At 39.6% G+C, this 12,638-nt stretch overlaps 1 protein-coding gene across 1 annotated transcript; it reads left to right on the top strand.

Annotated features, from left to right (window-relative positions):
• Positions 1–3,175: 3,175 nt before the first annotated feature.
• On the top strand, positions 3,176–4,057 carry LOC135328543 (transmembrane and coiled-coil domain-containing protein 5B-like). Its single transcript, XM_064513246.1, has one exon. The coding sequence runs from the start codon at positions 3,176–3,178 to the stop codon at positions 4,055–4,057; it is 882 nt and encodes a 293-aa protein (XP_064369316.1).
• Positions 4,058–12,638: the final 8,581 nt, after the last annotated feature.

Genomic DNA, 12,638 nt, shown 5'->3' on the forward strand with positions numbered 1-12,638 from the left:
CTTTGCTGCCAGGCTAATACCCTGATGCAGCATGGTATGGATGCACAACCAGATGTGTTCTTGTCTGCATTGGCAGCAGAGGGAATTCAAGGTCTACGGTCGGTCTGCTGGAGACAGAGAAAATATTAACAGTGTTATAAATCTGAATAGTCAAATTGATGAGGGGCTCAAGGAAAATGTCAGTAAATTAGAAATCATTAGAGACATTTTAAGAAGCATTAAGGTTGAGAATTTTGTTAAAGGATGTGTTTATTACAAAGATGACTGAACCCTGTTATAAATAAAAAGACTTTTTAATATCACTTGACTGAAAGAACAAGGGAATATGTATGTCTGTAAGTACACACATACACACACACACACACACACACTGGCAAGCTTTTAAAGAGCAAAGTTTCAGACAAACAAACTGAGAGCGAGAATTTGAACAGGATGGGGAGTTGAAACAGAAGCTTTTAATTGCTTCCTGATTGCTTGGGTCAAGTGTTGAATATGATAAAAGGGAAAGCAGAACAACATGATTTTCTGTTTGATTCTCCCTCCCGCTGTTCTCTGAATGAATATAATGAAGCACTGAGTAGGGGGAGTCGGGGAGGCTGAGGATGGCTGGAGGGAGGAGAGAAAGAAAAGACTTCTCAAGAATTTTTGCTTTTGTACCTGAAAAGTTAGAAATATTGTAAAACTAATTATTTTAGGAGAAATGCATCACTGTATTGTCTGAGTATCATATTTGATTAGCACAAACTTATCAGTGCTTATCAGTCCAAAGCAAGGAGACCATGAAATTAACTGAGGGCCAGATTTTGGTTTCCTTCCTTCACCAAATTCCTTTTGACATAAACAGTAATTTTTTTGAATAAGGAATGAGTTTAAATTAGGGAAAGGACTTTACGATTTGGCCCATTAGGGGCTATTTCCATGATCTCCAGCAAGGCATTTTTCTTTTGTGAATTTTTTTTCTCTCTGCCCCCAAAACCTTCTGAATATTCCCCTAAATACAGCAGGCCCAGTCTGGCTCTGGTCTAACTATCTGGTTTTCCAACTTTCTTTCAAATACAAAGCTAGAATTTTGGACTCCAGTTCTAGTAATACCAATAAATGAATAGATTTTGAGTATAGTGTGACAATTAGGCTAGATATTTCTTCTCCAGTTTTTTGATAAGCCCCAGTGGTCCAATGAATACCTGCTTTCTCTCAGATTTGAAGGCTGAACCTTTTTATCCTCCTCAAATAGTAATATTTCCACATCATTGTCTACAGGAGTTTGCTTCTCTCTCCTGCATCAATATACATCACAGGCAGGGAGGCTGCACTTCTGAAACAGCCACATGGAGTCTTCAAGAGACAGCCTGAAGCCATGTGAGGAGTCATCAGCAGGGTTCTTCACTGATTATCACTCTCCTTAGCCTCCCTTGAGTTTTGTGCAGCTGGTGGAGTGCCACTTTAGTGAACCTTAGCTGTGATGAACCAATCCTGTACAGGTTAAAATAATTTGGGACACAACCTGATATCCTCCTAACAAAGTTTTCCTTCAGTAGAGATTCACTGCACATTTCTGAAGCTCCTTCACACTCCCCTACCCCTTTCCTTACTTAGTGAAGTGTTCAACGATTTTTCAATAAACGTGAGTAGCTCTATATGCAGAGCTGCTGCATGCCCCAGAATTTTTAAAAATAATAAGGACTCAGGACACTGAAAATGAGGCTGTCAAGCTCAAATTTTACAAGGCAAAACAGACCACAAACAATCTTCTTGACCCTACTCTCTTCTCTCCCCTTGTTTTCTTTACAAGATTGGTGGACACTCCTCTTCAAGAGGCATTTAAAAAGGGCAGGTTTTGAGGCCAGTTGGAATTGCCTTTATTGATGCACCTGATATTCCTACAGGGATCTAATTTGCAGCATGGGGCTTTGTAATTTCATGCTAGAACAGCAGAAAATGGAAGAATAACTCATCCAGAAGGAGGGGATTATGTAACACTAGTAAAAGAGAATCAGCAGAGACAGTGAAGATCCTTTGGAAAGTCATGTTGCTGGTCCTGCAGTGCCATGCACCCACTAATTGGTTTCAAAAAACAGGAAGATACATTACTAACAAGGGTAAAAAAAAAAGAGGGAGGAAAATGACTCAGTATTAATAGATCTCAACTTCTGAATTCACTCAGACAAAAAAATAAATAGCAGCTGAATAAAATCCTCTGCTGCAGAGGTTATACAGTTTAGTAGCTCTTGTGGAAAGCGTGAGACTTCCTGGAACTCCAAATGCAGATTTTGGGGTTAGGACATTTACCTGCTTATGGCCTTTCGCCACAAGTGGCACACTCCATCTTCTGGGGCCTGACAACATTTAGGTGATTGATTGCCCACAACTTTTTTGCCTTGCCAAAGCTGTGTGAAAGCTGACACTAAGCAATCAGATGAAACACCTTTTGTCACCATCTTCTATGCCTTGGGCTCTAGTGTGTCTGAAGAGGAGCCGTGTTTAAGAGTCTCACTGTGGGAAGTTCCTTCCCTAGCATAGACCACCTATAGTCTTAGCATAGCCAAAGCACCTAGACTTTCTGCATATTTCTTTTTGGATTTTATACCATCATATTTTCAAATAGTTGTGTGTTTTCTTTTCCAAAAAAGAAAAAAATAAAACCATATACAGCTACCCGTTCTGGATTTCAGTGAACATCTGTGTCCTCATGTATGGTGAGTAAAGCGAGAAGGAGATGATATCCTTGTCCCATACCAGGTCCCTACTGTTTATAATCTCACTCTTATGCAGCTCTAAGAGAAACCCTCTGGCCTCTCAGGAATCAGTGAAACTTTCGCTTCTGACATATTGTCATAACATTTCTCTGACCATTGATTCGGTAAATATATTTTAAAAGCATCAGTCCTAGTATTATGCCTTTCGCCACTGCCTGTGAATACTCAGCTGTTTTGAAAAATGATTTATTTCTGCTTATTGTTTAGCTCTTAACTGGTTTCTAATTAAGGCATTTTATCCTGAAGCTCTTAATTTTCTTAATAAATTTTTTTGATTTTTATTATCAAAATGTCCCGCCTGCTGCAGCTGCCGGAGCCCGGAGGATTGTGACGTTGGCACTATGTCACAGCCCGGCATGTGAGAGCTCTCCCAGTGCCGCAGGCTCCAGCCACCTTGGCCACCCTCTCTTGCCTCTCTCATGGTAAACTCACTGGCTAATAAACTGTCTTTGACAAATGAGAAGTTACAAAATCAAATATGGGACCTCAGAGAAACAGTTGCAGAGCTGGATACTGAAAACCAGAAACTATTGAAAGAAAATGAAGATATAAAGGACTGGAACAGGAGATTGCAGGCCAGTGCAGACTGTTTCAAGATATTAATCGGGGACCTACACAGAGACGTGGATAATGCCAGGGACACAGTAAAAGACAGAGAAAACAAAATCAAACAAATAGAATTGCAGAATAAAAATCTGGATAAAATCAATGAACAACTGAAGGCAGAGATCATGGAAATGTCCTGCCAGATTTCTGCATATCAGGATGATAAAATGTATCAAGAGACAGACACATTAGGAGAGAGAAATATAACATATGAAAATGAGAGGTATTTGGAACACCTGCAAATCAGACTGGAAGTGAAGGAGAAGATGTATAAGCAAGAAAAGCTCCGAGCCCGCCAGTTAAGGGACACATTAGAAGAATTTGACAAGCTCAGGGAATTTCAGAGGAATCACATTGTCCAAATGAAAGGACAGCTTGAAGAGTTAGGTGAGGAAACTGCTCTTTTGAGAGTCGTGCATGAGAACAGCTCCCTAGCTGGTTCCATACTGCATGAGTTTGCTGAAGCCGGGCTTCTGGAGGACTCACTCCCTTTGTTTAAGAAAGAAAAATTCTTCTGTTACATGTGGAGTTTCTTAAAGCTCTTGCTGTTAGTAGTAGTTTGCATTGGACTTTTCAATAACTACTTTACCACTGACACCTTTCCACTACTGTTTAATGACAGTGAACTTGATATACTGATACAAGCCTTGCATCCATACCTCAGTTTGAAAAATGAAGGACTATTACCATTTTAAGAATAGCTATAAAGGCTCTGCAGAGTTGTCCATGTCAATTTAATAATCCCCCCTTCCGTGCTTTAACGCTTGAGTTCATGTGGTTTTTTACAAATCAAGTAAACTTTAGGTTCTGAACATAGGGTTTCTTGAATTAGATTGTTACTGTGAATATATTTTATAATAGATAGCTGCATCCAGTAAAAACCCAACAGAGCACTCACTGCCTCAGGCAAAGGAGACAAAATAATGCAGCTTGTGCTAATCTGACTGAAAGTGGCAATGTGCAGTACTTGATTCTGGAATTCGCTTCCCTGCTAGCATGCCAGCATCCAAATTTGTTCACCTATGGGTCACATTGCAGAGCATATCCTTTATTCAGACTTTGAGGAAGAGCATGGAGGAATTTAAAGATGTAGGAGGATTTTGTATGTTCAGTTGAGGTTGGTTAAAAAGACCTTTCATTACTGGATGTTAATTCAGATGCTGCATATTTACATTTGGCTAAAACCTTTTGTTTGTGCATCTAGAGACAATAGGCACAGAAACTATTTAAATACAAATAAATAAATAAATGCCATTTCATGGATGGAAAATTAAATCCTGAAGACCAGCATGGCAGCTGGCCAACTGACAGTCATGCTAAGCCTTCAGAATTATCCCTGACATTTATGCACAAAGCAGGTAAATGAAGCTTGCCAGGCAGGAGCTGGCAAATAAATACTACACTGAACAAATATGATACAGAAAAAAAAATCTTAGGTGGCTAGAGGAAAGCTGTGATTCCAGGGCATCACTTTCACCAGTGATATATGCAGCAGCTTGCAGCCATGGCTGTGAAGAAAAATTCCAGAGATGAAAAGGCTAGAACATCCCCTTAATCTCCTTCATGCCTGTCCTGTGTGACAAGAAAGTGTCCCTTTGAAATGAGAAGAGATACAGTCTAGAAGAGGAAAGTTAGAGCATGAAAAGATTGGGCAACACTCAGAGGTAAGGTGAAGTCAGAACAAGGTTAAACAGAAACAAGGAAGGTTTATGTTTAAGATGCTGAACTGTGACTCAGAATAACTAGATTTTCATCCTGCATCCTTCCTCCTCTTCCTCTGGCAAGTCACTTAATCTCTCCATGTCTTGGTTCCCCAACTAAATAACGAGGCAGTAATATTTCAATTGTTTCTTTTGATGCTTGAGAGCATTTATGTGTTTGGTATTTTTAACTTGAATCATTTTACAGAACTGAGTGAGGGAATATTAGGTGAATAGTTAAACGAGCTGAGCTGAGGGGGAAGTATACTCTTGCAAAAGAGAAGTAGTAGTGCCAGGCAGCTGTGGGCAGGAATCTCTTACCCTGGACCAATATCAGTCAGGTCAGTTTATGCACCCATAAAAAGGATTTAGTCAGAGAAAATGCCTGGTAAAATCGAGGCCCACTCTCACTAAGTACAGACCTTAAAATGCTATTGTTACTGGATAATATTAATAATGAGAGGTGAACTGCCTGCCTGTAAGAGGGCATTTGTGCCCAGGTCTTAACTGTACTGGCTGGCAATTCATTGACTATTGCAGTTATGCAAAGCCAGATTGATTTTACTTAATTCTTGCTACCCAGTGCCACAGGGAATGCCATGAGAAAAACAAATATTCAGTGGGGTTAAAGGTAGAAAAGAAACATTGCCCTGGCTGGTCACAAAGAAGGGGTTCCAGGCATTTGTCCTGGGAAGGGCCATACAAGGATAACTGCAATGGGATAGATAGATCTGTTGCCCTCATTTTTCAGCAGATCTTCTCCACCAGCTTCAGCTACTGTCCTGCACGTATTACACATCCTAAGTCTGAGGATGGCTTACACAAAACCTTACAGGCTTCTGCAGGAGCCAACAGCAGCATTAGAGCTAGCAAATACATTTTCATTATAGAATTATTACTTAACATAATACATAAATATGTGGTACCTTCTGCACAGAGAAGGAAACAAATCTTTCTCTGTTTTTGATGAACTGTTTCAATAACAATATTTATAGGTCATACAAAAATAAGGTTTTGCAGTTAAACAGGGGATAAACAACAAGAGCTGAGCCAAAAAATCACATATGCAGCACAGTCCTTTCTACACTTTGTATTCTTTCTGAATGACATATAGAAGGCTCAGATAATCCTATGATGTTTCTGTCTTTCCCATCTTTATTTTAGAGAAAAAAAAGAAAAGAAAAATTTTATGTTATCACAAAAAAGCAAAGTCATATTTTTAATACACACATTTTTATGTTCTGAATATAGCTGTAGGGCTGAATTCCTACAGGGGAAATCTGTGCAATTACAGTCAGGTGACAACACCTTTTAGTTGAAGACACCATATATGCCAGAAAGTGCTACACAATGCTAAAGCAGTAGAAGGGAAGTAGAGCAGGAAGTGACTTGAAACAGGTATGCTTAATACAGACATTTACTTTCCTTATGATTCATTACAGTTCCAGTAAAAACTGCACATAGAGCAGCAACTCATTGCTTTTAAACATTAATTTTCTTCATCTGAAAACTTTGCACACATAAGATGATGAAAAGTGGCTTTTTTTTACCTGGCTTATTTAATTTTTCCTCTTTGATTCCTTGCTTTTTCTGGCAGTCATTCCTTCCAGGTGCATTCTTGCAGACAACTCGAGATGTACATGCGCTCTCTTGAGGGTTCGCATGCACACATACTTCCCTTGCTGTAAGTCTTTCCCCAGTCTCCTAGAAGATAGAAAGGAATGCAATATACTCTCTAAATATCTAGTTTGTATTTTCTTCCCCTTGATTACAGTATGTATATTATGTATGTATATATGTATGTACATATATACATACACATACTGTTGTAAGTGCTAAAAGCCTTGACTACATCAAGACGTTTTGTGCTAAACACTCTATACGTGTTTATTGACATAGAGATGCTGCCCCTGCGCATGTAGAATTGTAACACACGACAGGGATGTTAATATCCCTTTTTTGTGGAGTGGAGAGGGGGTGTGGTAAGATAAGACAGCTTCCCAAGATCACACAGCCTATGGAAACTGAACTTACGTCTTCAGCAAGTCTAAGGAGGTGAGTGTTGGTCTTGTGTTTAAAGCAATTAGCTTTAACCAGTATTCACCTCGTTAGAAGCCTCCCTTATAGGGAGAAAACGAGCTGCTTCTTCACTCAGATATTCATATCACCAAGTAACACCTAATGATCAGAGAAAAGAAAGAGGAGTCAGGAACTGCTTGAAATATTTAGCTGCAGATGTAGACCCATTCAGTCCAGATGTTTGAGAATCCTGGAGCCACAGCTGACCCTATATCTGACTGCTTTTCCTCAGGACTGTCTCTAGTCCCCTAATACCTTGTTGGATGAAACCTGCTATATGAGCACAAAACGGGCTGGATTTTCAGGGGTGCTGTGCTCCTGCAGCTCCTATTGTCTTCCCTTGATGCTGAGGTATGGCAGCTCTGCGGAGCAGCAGACCTCTGTCCCTTCCAGGCCCAAACTCTGGACCATCTGTGTACATCAGTGCTGACTTCAAAGGAGGCTGAGAATCTGGCCCCAGAGAAGCCAGAGCTATCACATACAAGAACCCTTTCACTGCAGACACCAAGTTTATTTCCATGCAATTTACCCTGTCCCCCATAACCTGCCACATTCAGCAAGAAAGGCTCTGGAGGAAAGCTGGAAATAGAAAATCAGGCTGCAGAAGATCTATTGTATTATTTCAAAATAATCTTTTCCAAAGGGAATATAAACTGGGGACTTCTAAGAAGATGGAGCTTTACAGCTGACAAATGTACTAGCGTGTCAATGTGGTAATGAAGTTAGTTCTGCACTGTTTGGAAAACAGCAAATTTCCTTGCAAGGTTTGTGATTAAACATCTAACAGAAAATAATGATTTCCTTGCAGGTGGTTAGGCACCAAATATGAAGACACAAAGGGAGAGCCAACCAGAGAACAAACCTGCTAAATATCACTATTGAAAGTCACCATTATCCTAGAGTCTTCTTAATATTCACTGTTAATTATAAAAACTAATATCTATAAAATTGAAGTGCCCAGTGGAAGAAAGTATGACATTTAACTTACGGAATCCCTTCCCCCTTCAATCCTTTTTCAAACAGAATTGGTGCTTATTCTGTAAAAATCAGGAGCTGAAGAAGGGGAAAAGATAGTGTATTGATTTACATGTACATCTTGTTATTGCAGAGAGAGCAAAAGATTACCTAAATTACAAAGGACAAAAAACAGTGTTTTGCTGCATATAAGCAAACATTCCTATAATGAACTTAAATAAGTAGAAAAATGTAGGCTTGTCTGGGAAGGGAAGGGGGAGAGAAAGTATTTCTTCCCATTGGGATGAGCATGGGAAACTGTACTATTCAGAAGCCTTTACCTGAACCAGATGGAAGCGTTATGTTGAGCAGAGATTCACATTAGTGTTGCCTGTTATCAGAATTTGGTTCCTGGAGGAAGTAGAAGATTCTGTCAGATTTCTTGGCTCTGAGTAACTACTGAGCAAGAATGATGCTTACTTGCTTTCTCCTTAGACATTTTTTAAAATCACTGAAACCAGAAGTAGAAGAGCTCACTACCTGCTTTAGGTCATTTGATTTAGCTTCAAGACTCAAGCCACACAAAGGAAATTTCTCCTGTGTAAAACAGTGTATGACTATTTTGGGGCAGTTTGGCTGTAGACTTTACCATGTATGTGAACACAGAGCATGTCTGTGCCTTGAAACGCTTTGCAGTCATAAGCCTCACTTCCAATTGTGTAATATGTATTAACTGGAAATCAGTTAAATCAGAATTGCAATTTAATTAAAAACTCAAGGCTAAATGAAGTATTAGAACAAATGGGAAACTTGTGAAGAAATTGAGTAGGAAGAATTTTGAAAAAACTTGAACAAATCTGGGGCTTGTTTGCATTACTCTAAAATAATGTTTCATTATTTCTCTCCTTCCTTGTCCTAATTTATATAATGGTGAGGGGAAAAAAAGCAACTCTTTCATTTTTCTGCATATTTGTTTTCTTTTCTGAGAAGCCCTATCAGAAGACAAAAAAAGAAACAAATAAATGGGGAATGGTACATGAACAGGATGCCTACAATAACATCTGCTCACAAATATGGCATAACCTTAGGTAGAAATATGGATATCACAACCAAAAAGGAAGCATGTCCTTTTTCTGTGAGACTAGAATGCCAAAATCTAAGACTTCTTAGTCTTTATTTTCAAACCTTTAATAAAGACTATACTTAAGTGTAACTAAACTTGTCAGAATTCTGTCCCTTTTAAAAAGAAGCAGTAGGGAATTCTTCTATTTGAGAAATAATCTAGATGAAAGATAATCTGATTTAATAAAAAGATGTGAAGACTTCATTTGCCGAATTTCTCCCTAGAGAAGACAGCAGCTTCTTTTTAAATAAACAAACATGCTGATTTATTCATAATTACTGTGGGTAGATACTTATGCCAATCAAACATAACAGGTCTACGTTGTAGAACAACTCCAGGAGAAGTCAAGAGGATGCAATTCAATACAAACAAACATAGGTCACTGCATTTAGGCAGGAATAATGAACTTCAAAAACATAAGAGGATGAAGGACAAGCTAAGTAGCAGCATGGCAGAAAAAGATTTGGATGTTAACCTAGATCATAGGCTGAACAGGAGTAAACAGTGTTATGGTGCTGTAATAAAGGGCAAACGCTTACGATAATTTACAGCCAGTGTTATCACCTACAAAACATGAAGTAATTCTTCAGCTCTCTTTGGAGCTGCCTAGGCCCCAGCTGGAACACTGTGCCCAATTTTGGGTACTTGAAGAAAGGTATGGTCCTACTGTAAAAAAAAAAAAGCCAAAGGAAGAGAACAAAAATTATCAGGCATCTTAAAAATTGACTCATAAGGAAAGGTTGAAGGAACTGAGTTATTTAAGTTTAGACTGAACTTCATCTGAACATCTGAATTCCAAAGAAAAGAAAACTGAGAGGTAAAATAACAGTAGTTTTCAAATACATAAAAGATAACTTCAATGAGGAGAGGAATAAGCTGTTTTCTTTGTCTGTTGTGGACAGGACAGAGCCCTGTTCATTTTGCTGTCATAACTGTTTTCTCATCACTTTGATACATGGTTTGGGAATTGTTGTGTTAGGCAAATAGCACTAAATATAGTCTCTGCACTGCTACCATTTTCCTGGCACATTATAAATACACTTAAGAAATACAATTCAGGAAAGGCAAAGGGGAACTAGAGAAAAGGGAAAAAAATTCTTCCTGATGATTGCAGACTGCTCTGCTCCTCTGAAGCAGCTGCCATCTGAAATTGTTTTCAAAGAACCTTCTCCTCACCTCTGCGCTGAATGAGCCTACAGAAAAACCTGGCATGAGCTTGATTTGAAATGAAATAACTCCCATCTTGGAGCGGACTGCATGATGAAGATGTAGTTATAAAATAAATAATGATTCAGCTCTAACTTTCAATTTTGTCCCTATTAAGTTGCTCAACCAGGTGTTGAAGCCAATAGAATTTGCTTTTCCCCTGTTGGAAAGCTATTTTGAGTGCAGCATGACTGAAGAACAGCCACTTATTAGCTGCTCGGCAGCAGCTTCAGCTTTTCTGCTAGAATCCCCCGCAATTGCTTGAACAACACTTTCACCAATAATAATCTAGTTCAATCAGTAACTATGACCCTGTGGTATGAAATTATGCGGTGGTTGTGATTGTGGTAAGTTGTCTGCTGTTTATTCTAACATCTCTGTTTCATGGCCTGGTGTTGCGGGGGGGGGGGGGGGAGGGATGTACTGCTGATTTTGAGCTTCAGTTCTCTTTTAATTCTTCCTCCCTTCACTCTATCCACTTAAATTCCCCTGTAGTTTCAGTTCAGTTTGCATCCTGGCTAGAATTCTTGGGTGGTGGTGTTGTGTATGTTACATAGTTGCCATGTTTCATGCTGGTGCTCTTTCTTTTGGTGATGAGGGATGTAATCCTTCTGCATCCCAACTGGACTGTGAGGATTAATTAAAGTTTGCAATGCACTGTGAGTTCCTTGCATGCTATTGAAGTGGAAATTATTGTTCGTTACAGCCAGCCTGAATGCCATCTGGGATTGCCATGTTATTGTTTCAGCTCTGTTGTGCATCACCAACCTTGAGCTGGTACCATGAACAAAGGATTAGCATTGCACTCTGCTGTGTATTCATTGTGTGTCCAGCACCTACGTAAGGCCAAATACATCTCGAGCAGCTGAGCTCAGCACACCAGGACTCCATGGGCTTTCATGTAGCTTGAAGCCTGCAACATCCCTTTCCTTTTCCTGCGCTTCCACTCTGGAACGGGCTGGATCCACAAAGTGGTAGATCCCTTGGGCCTTATTCACCTGCGCCGTTGTCTTCTGCTTACCTCCAAGTAGGCTTTGAGTGACTGCAAGAAATGATGGTGGAACTAGGCTCTGCAGTTTGCAAAAGATGCGTCTTTTTCCCATAGCAGCAGAATCATACCCTTTGTACTGCACCTGAAGCCCTCAGGGGACATGGCGAAAGGGGCTGGTCTTGCCTGGGACCCAACCAGTGATGGAAGTGACACACATCCATCCTGCAATATTCTTGTATGCTTGTGAAACTGTAAAACTTAACCTAAAACTTGTTTTGCTAGTCTGCTGTGAGATCCATCTTCAAAGTCTGCAGTGCCTAACTTAATGTCTGTGAACTAAATGGCACAGCTATGATTTGTTATTCTGCTTTTATGCACCAGCTTTAGTTCAGCTAAGAAAGCTTAGCCATCCAGTTTGCTTGTGAGGGTTACCTGGAAAAGAGAATGGCTAACAGTTTGAACTTGACTTACTATCTGAAGGATTCTGCCATACATCTTAAGTAAGTAAATTGATACACTTGACTTTCCTAAAAGGGCACTGCTAAAGAGGTACAAATATACAACTATCTCCATACTAATTATTATTATATTTTTGTGGAACTGATAGATTTCATTTTTGGAGCTAAATACCAATGCTGAGTGCTAAATAAACACATATCAAAAACTCAGACTCTGTTCCACTGAGCCTCCTGTTCCCTGCCTGCTCCATAGCATCAGGCTCTCCTCAACCTTTAGGGTGTCCGTTCTGGTTTTGTGAACAAGTACAAAATGGATTTGTCAAGAATTCTGCTCTAACGGTTCCTCAGTGGAGGGCAGTGCTGTGTGCATTTGTCTGTCCCCTTGATGACATATCAGCTTCTGTTTTTAAGAAGAAAAGCATACAGAGTATCTTCACTCCTAGATTCTGTAGTCACCCTAGGGAGGAATGCCTACTTGATAATTTTCAAGCAATCGCTCTATGTGAACATATATTTGTTTGTCTCTGCATGTCCCCCAGGAACTTTTGAACCTTGTGTCCAATTTCAATTAATTTTTACTTAGCGGTTTCAGAGATATTAAGCTCTTATAAATTTCATAAAAATAGGCTGCTGGTTATAGAGAATAAACCACATTAATGACCCCACCAGGTAATGGTTTCAGTGAAGGTAACAGATATCTGTGGCGCTTGTCCTGACATTAGCAAAGCAGCATACACAGAGCTCAGAAACACAAGCTGCCTCTTC

Source organism: Dromaius novaehollandiae, chromosome 5 (genome assembly GCF_036370855.1).
Source record: "Dromaius novaehollandiae isolate bDroNov1 chromosome 5, bDroNov1.hap1, whole genome shotgun sequence".
In the NCBI taxonomy this organism is placed as follows: domain Eukaryota; kingdom Metazoa; phylum Chordata; class Aves; order Casuariiformes; family Dromaiidae; genus Dromaius; species Dromaius novaehollandiae.

Excerpts from the sequence above, each read along its gene's own strand:
- LOC135328543 (XM_064513246.1), top strand. The coding sequence starts at position 3,176 with ATGGTAAACTCACTGGCTAATAAACTGTCTTTGACAAATGAGAAGTTA.